This window comes from Electrophorus electricus, chromosome 4, assembly GCF_013358815.1.
Source record: "Electrophorus electricus isolate fEleEle1 chromosome 4, fEleEle1.pri, whole genome shotgun sequence".
NCBI classification, from domain to species: domain Eukaryota; kingdom Metazoa; phylum Chordata; class Actinopteri; order Gymnotiformes; family Gymnotidae; genus Electrophorus; species Electrophorus electricus.
This window is the reverse complement of record NC_049538.1, coordinates 3,525,480-3,531,495: the sequence shown is the minus strand read 5'-3', so window position 1 is coordinate 3,531,495 and position 6,016 is coordinate 3,525,480. Positions and strand designations below refer to the sequence as shown.

Sequence of the window (6,016 nt, the reverse complement as noted above, 5' to 3'; positions counted from 1 at the left end):
CTCCTCAGCAAGCGGCTGTGTAGGAGATCTCCGTAGTGAGCTGAAGCAAGGGGCCCTGAGTGTGTTTGCGTGCGACTCAGTGGGTCCGGAATGCAGAGAGGACATGATGTGTCAGAGCTCTGGGGAAAAGCACTGCAGCCTCATCTACTGCCAAAGAGCTGTACGAAAATAAGCACCGTCAGCCCTGATGTCATCTGTGGTCTAGTAATAACATGCTGCAATTGGTGAGCAAGAGAAAGAAAGAAAGAGAGAGAGAGAGAGAGAGAGAGAGAGAGAGAGAGAGAGAGAGAGAGAGAGAGAGAGAGAGAGAGAGAGTAAAGTAAGTTCCTGTTGGTGATATCATGGGATAGGTATACAAATGTAATGTTCTGATTAGACAGCTTTAGTGCAGGTGGTCGGGAGAACTTGGAGAGAGAGAGAGAGAGAGAGAGAGAGAGAGGGAGGGAGATGGGGAGGAGAGAGAGAATATAAATGTTTTGAGGGGGGAGATATGAAGCAAATAATAAATTAGCAGAAAGAAAAGTGGTATATAAGTAAGACAGTTGTGAAAGTGCATGAATGAGGAAGAAAGAATTGTGAGTGGGCGACTGAATCAATGAATGAGTTACTGGCAAAACTATTTTAAGATGACTGAAAAGTGAGAATGAATGAATGAATTTGGATAGAAGAAAATGAACAAATGATTTATAAATGAACAGTGGGAACTGAGTCCAGGGTGATGTCATAATGGTGGGTGTGGCAGGGAAAGGCCAATAGGCGGGGGTAGGGGTGCTCAGGTGATGCTCAGAGAGCAAGGGAGTGATGACAACATGCATGAGCTGTACAATCACACACTACTCCACAGTCGTCTAATAAACGGCTCAGGTTATTCCTCTAAATGTTCGTATACTAATATAGTTTCTTAACAACCAAAAGTAATCAAAAGTATTCATGCAAATGTGTTTGGTGCATTAAAGCTGAAGTAGGCAGCACTTAACTTAGGGTTAATGGCCAACTAAGGAAGTGAGAGTTGTATGTGTATGTGAAAGAATGTGTGTATGTGAAAGAGAGAGTTGCATATTTTAGGAGAGAGAGGTGAAAGGATCGATGGTGTTAAGATGTATTTTAATTTGAAGAAATCTGATCAGAACAGATCCATAATGCACTGAGACAGGTCATGAACATATCAGAACAGATCCATAAGGCACTGCGACAGGTCATGAACATATCAGATCTATAATGCACTGAGACAGGTCATGAACAGATCAGAACAGATCTATAATGCACTGAGACAGGTCATGAACAGATCAGAACAGATCCATAATGCACTGAGACAGGTCATGCTAATAATGAAGATTGCAGGGGTATGATGTCATCTGTGCATGGCTCTACCAGGCGTGCAGTCTACAGCCTTAGCATTAGTACTGACAGTGTAGATAGAAACATACAGATCTGAGACACACACAGTAGGTGTAGAGCTGGGATTCTTGGCTCTTTGTGAGAAAACACACACCTTTATAGGGAATAATTCTGAGAATTATTGGGTCTCAGCTGCAGTTATGCTGAGCGTTACAGTGTCTGAGGTGCCAACTGACCTTCTCACCTTCGTAAGTTTTTTTTCTGCTCATTCAGAGAAGACTATAAAACACGCACTCTAGCCCACCTTCATTTTTTTTAATCCAAGTGTAATCAACAAACATCAACACAGCCACTTCAATGCTGAAGATGAAACAAGTGAAATGAAATGACCCATCTCATTTGTGCATTACAGCCGTAGACACGCCCAGTAGAAGGCGGTCATCCTGGGCAGCCCAGCACGGTTGGCGAGGCCTTCCAGTTCATCAGTGGAGAGACTTTGCGCCCTCCTGGCTTAGCTCTGAGTGAAGAATCACCCCTGCACTCCACCCATAACCCCAGGCTCTCAAACGCTGATTAACAGGACTGCTAGCTGCTCTGGAATTCCAGACATGGCCATTATGCGCCAGGGGACTTTTTTCTTCAACGCTCTTCCTGCCAAATTGAAAACAATGCAGCCATTCCTGCATCATTACAGGGTGCGTGAGGGAACAAACAACGCCACACATCTCTTGACTTCTTTTATTTTTAAGATTTTAATTGGATGTGCGGTTTACAGAATCTGATCCAAGTAAAACCCAAAGCCATGTTCCTGTCTTTCAAGTAAATTCCAATTTCACAGTCAAAACAGAGGCATAATCAGACTTAGGATGAAGAACAGGTCTCCCCCACCCACACCCACGTTCTTAGTAAGCAATCCTAGCGTTGTATCCAGGGCACTCCTCTTCCTCTCCACATAACTGTATTTGTTTGCACACAAAAGACACGAACTTCTCTTTGTCCAGCATTCTTGCTCTGGACGTCCGATCCATACGGACCACGACCTCTCCCTCCTCAGGCCTCGTGCTGAGAGGACAGGACTCTACGGCTTTGGATGTTAGATGAAGGCTGCCCCCGTTTGGCCATAACAGGAACTGACACAAAGGGCAGATTCACACAACTGCACTATCCAGCTATAAAACTGTACATTTTATTTTATTTTGTGTCACCTCTCAACTTGCACATAAAGAAAATACAGCAGTACAGTCACTATGCTGTAATAAAAAGTGTTAAAGCTAACAGAGTGTCCCCTTTACACAGTGGCAGAGGGCTGAGATCAGCAGCAGTGGGAAATGAGACGGCGAGAACAAGTGATGGATTCAGGCAAGTGTGTGCACACACCCACCCACACACCTAAGAAACCAAGGAATACAGTGAGCGAGACCATGCACCGATGAAGACCAGATTTGTTTTTAAGGGGACCGGGGAGGCCTGCTGTCAAATGAAAGAACACAAAAGAATAGAAAAGAATAAACCTAGTCAGAGATGTAAACTAAATAGAAGGGTGGAAAGTAGTTGGGTGCAGGGCTGTGAATGACAGGTTTATTATCCAATGAGCTTGTTGACAAATGAATCCAGCTGGTCCTCATCTTTGATCCCTACGAACTGGTCGATGACATCACCGCCACGCATGGCTATCACCGTGGGAACTGCTGACACCTAGAATGGATCAAGACCAAATATTTAACAATCAAAGAGCTACATCTTAATACTTCGTATTATGTACGTTTTTACTCTTATTGTGTAGTATTATGTAGCATTTACTCTTCCTGCTCGCTAAAGATAAGTTTTATCTACAAATTTTAATGTGATTTCCTTAAAAGAAAAGAAAAGAAAAGAAAAGAAAATCTCTTGGTGCTATAAAACAAAGCGTCGGCCTGAAGGCCCCGAGCCCGTGATGCGTGCTACTGTGAGCGCGCCGGCTGCAGCTGGGCCGTGTGTGGTCCCGCCCCGGCCCGGGGGCAACACAGGGAGGGTTTTAAACTGCACATGTATCCGCTGACTGTAGAAACCATGGTCTGGTTTGGATTTTTTTATTATTATTGTGCAAGCAAAAAAAAAAGAAAAAAAAAGAAAGAATAAATGAACAGAAATGTGTGTGTGTGTGTGCGCGCGCATAGACGCAGTGGACTTGTTTATACCCCATATTCAATAGCAAGATCTGTGTGTTCATCAATGTCCACTTTAGCCATGGCAACGCGACCTTTCTGCTTAGCGATGGCCTTCTCTAGCCGAGGACTCAGGATCTTGCAGGGACCACACCATCTATTTACACACACACACACACACACACATTATAGGAGAAACCACAGCACATCACCTATTCAAATTCACACACACACACACGGGAGGGCTTGAATAAAACTGGCTTGTTTTCCAGTGTGTCCAGAAACACCATCTCTAATCATGGATTGTTATTCCAACTACAGCCCGATGAGATTCCATTTATTATTAAGGACATTTGATGCTAGACAGACAGACAGGAGCTTTTATGAACTGATACAGATGTGTCAGATCAGGTAAGAGAGTCTAATGAGGTTCATGCTTGGGATCAGGGAATACTGTCTGAGATTGAGACCGGGATCAGGGAATACTGTCCAAGATTGAGACCAAGTCTAAAAAAATTCCCCCTTGAAAGTGTTAGTGTATGTGGAACTAGCCCTATATAATCCATGTTTGCAGTATTCATCTTAATTGGGAATCAAATTCAAAAACTATTCTGTGGACTTGCACTAAGGCTGTGGACAGTTCACCAGGTTTTCCAGCAGAGGGCGCCAGATGTGCTCGGGGTTACAGCCGTTTCGAGTGTGTTACTGCGCTTGGTTTTAGGGGAGGGGAGGGGAGGGGAGGGGAGGGGGTGAATTGAACGTTTGGGGGGAGGCACTGAAGTAACATCCAAACACCCCAAACAGAATCTAGCTGAACATCTGTATGTACGTGCTGGTATGTACCTGTACAGCACACATCTGTGTGAGAGTACAATGCAGCACCTAACAGAAGCAGTCAGAGCAAACAGGTCAGTGGCGGCTCAGTCCAGCCCAGAACTCTCACACTGCCCAGTAAAAGGCCTTAGAACAACAGAACTTTAGCGCAGAACAGAGCGCAGGTGTGTATGTGAGGACCTTGCCCTCAGCCAGGCAGGAAACCTGAAGCTTTGGTACCGCTCTATCTATATGGGGACTTAATGCTTTGAGCTACATAATGCACACAGGAAAATCTTTAATGACTTAATGGATTTGTTAGTGAAATACACACACGCAGGATACGTACTGGGCATGGAAGTCCACGAGCACCGGAAGCTCACTCTTTATGACCCTCTCAGTGAAGTCGTGTTGGTCCTGCACGTTGAAGGAGACCCCCCGACAGGCGTGCAGACAGAGGGGGGCACCACGCGGCGACCCACAGGGGAGCAGCAAGCACCGCGGCCTGAGGGCCCGGCTCAGGGACGACGAAGAGGAGTAGGATGAAGAGCACAAAGCAGAGGCAGACAGGGAGCGGGATTCTTTCACGGAGATGGCCCAGACTCCCCGCGCGAACAGACGAGCAGCCATCTGAAAGAGAAGAGGAAGAGCAGACCTGAGGACGTTTAGCTCACACACCTGAACCCAGTCAGTCCGGACTCCTGAAAGCACGCAACACGTCACGGCCGACGTCTTTGGCGTGGGCAGCAAATCAACCAGGCGACACACACCAACATCTCCTTACACTCCTTAGACCGATCGTGTTTTCCAGAGACATGTGGAGTTATGACGCATCTGTTTACTCACCCGTAAGACCTTTAAACACCACGCGCACCACTGCTTTGCCTTAATTAGCTAATTAGACCGTTTCTACGACGCAGTGCGTACGCGCGACGCCACAGCATGCCTGCGATTACTGCCCCGTCTGTGCAACACGGCTGCCCGGTCGGGGCTGTTCGGCTACCCCGTGCAGTATAACCAAACGTCCAGACGGTGCTCGCGTCGTTTGCGGCGGATAACCTCCGCGTGACTTTGCCTGACCCTAAAGAGTGTGTCACGCGATCCGGTTTTGCATTAATTCCGCGGGCTGGAAGGGGACAAATACAGTAGGGTCGTCCGAGCCCTGCCCCGGAATATATGATCAACGTATCGACGTCAATATCGGAAAACTGCTTACCGTGTCAGACGCTAGTACTGCACAAACGTGTGGCCAAGGACCACTCGGGGGGAGGAACTTCCGCGTGGATGTCGCGAGCGTAGAAGTGGGTTATTTTGGAGCTGCGCGCCGATCAGCGCCGTCCCGTGTTCGAGCGGGCACTTGCACTAATGTGTCGGATTTAAATGCCATCTATTGTCGAGTTGTAAGGTTGGGTTTTTGTGCTCAAAACATTGGATGATTTCAGCGCTCTTTGGTCGTAACTGATCATCTTTAAAGTCGGCTGGAGAAATATGGAAGCTGTTTTCTGTATTTTCATTTCACGCTTATTCGTTTCATTATTTTTTGCCACGTGATTAAAGTTAATTGGCAGTTGACTTCGCGCTGGCCATTTTTATTTATGTTTCATAATCAATAGGGGGACCGGCATGAAGGGAAAAGGCGAACTGACACCTTTCATGTGGAGGAGAAGCTACCCCAGGATGAAAGGCAAGGCAGAGTCTGCTTTGTTTGATCAACAGATGTG

General features: G+C 46.5%; 1 protein-coding gene across 1 annotated transcript; it reads right to left on the bottom strand.

The window, feature by feature from the left end:
- Positions 1-2,062: 2,062 nt before the first annotated feature.
- txn2 (thioredoxin 2) lies at positions 2,063-5,617 on the bottom strand. Its single transcript, XM_027022060.2, has 4 exons — positions 5,512-5,617; positions 4,645-4,925; positions 3,516-3,639; positions 2,063-3,033 (listed from the first exon to the last, which is right to left on the bottom strand). Exons 2-4 carry the CDS (start codon positions 4,923-4,925, stop codon positions 2,920-2,922), a joined length of 519 nt encoding a protein of 172 aa, XP_026877861.2. The 5' UTR covers positions 5,512-5,617; the 3' UTR covers positions 2,063-2,919.
- Between the last annotated feature and the right edge of the window lie 399 nt (positions 5,618-6,016).

Excerpts from the sequence above, each read along its gene's own strand:
- txn2 (XM_027022060.2), bottom strand. The coding sequence starts at position 4,925 with ATGGCTGCTCGTCTGTTCGCGCGGGGAGTCTGGGCCATCTCCGTGAAA. Across the intron at positions 3,640-4,644 it reads CTCGTGGACTTCCATGCCCA|ATGGTGTGGTCCCTGCAAGA; the intron begins GTACGTATCCTG and ends GTGTGTAAATAG. Across the intron at positions 3,034-3,515 it reads ATCTTGCTATTGAATATGGG|GTGTCAGCAGTTCCCACGGT; the intron begins GTATAAACAAGT and ends GATCCATTCTAG.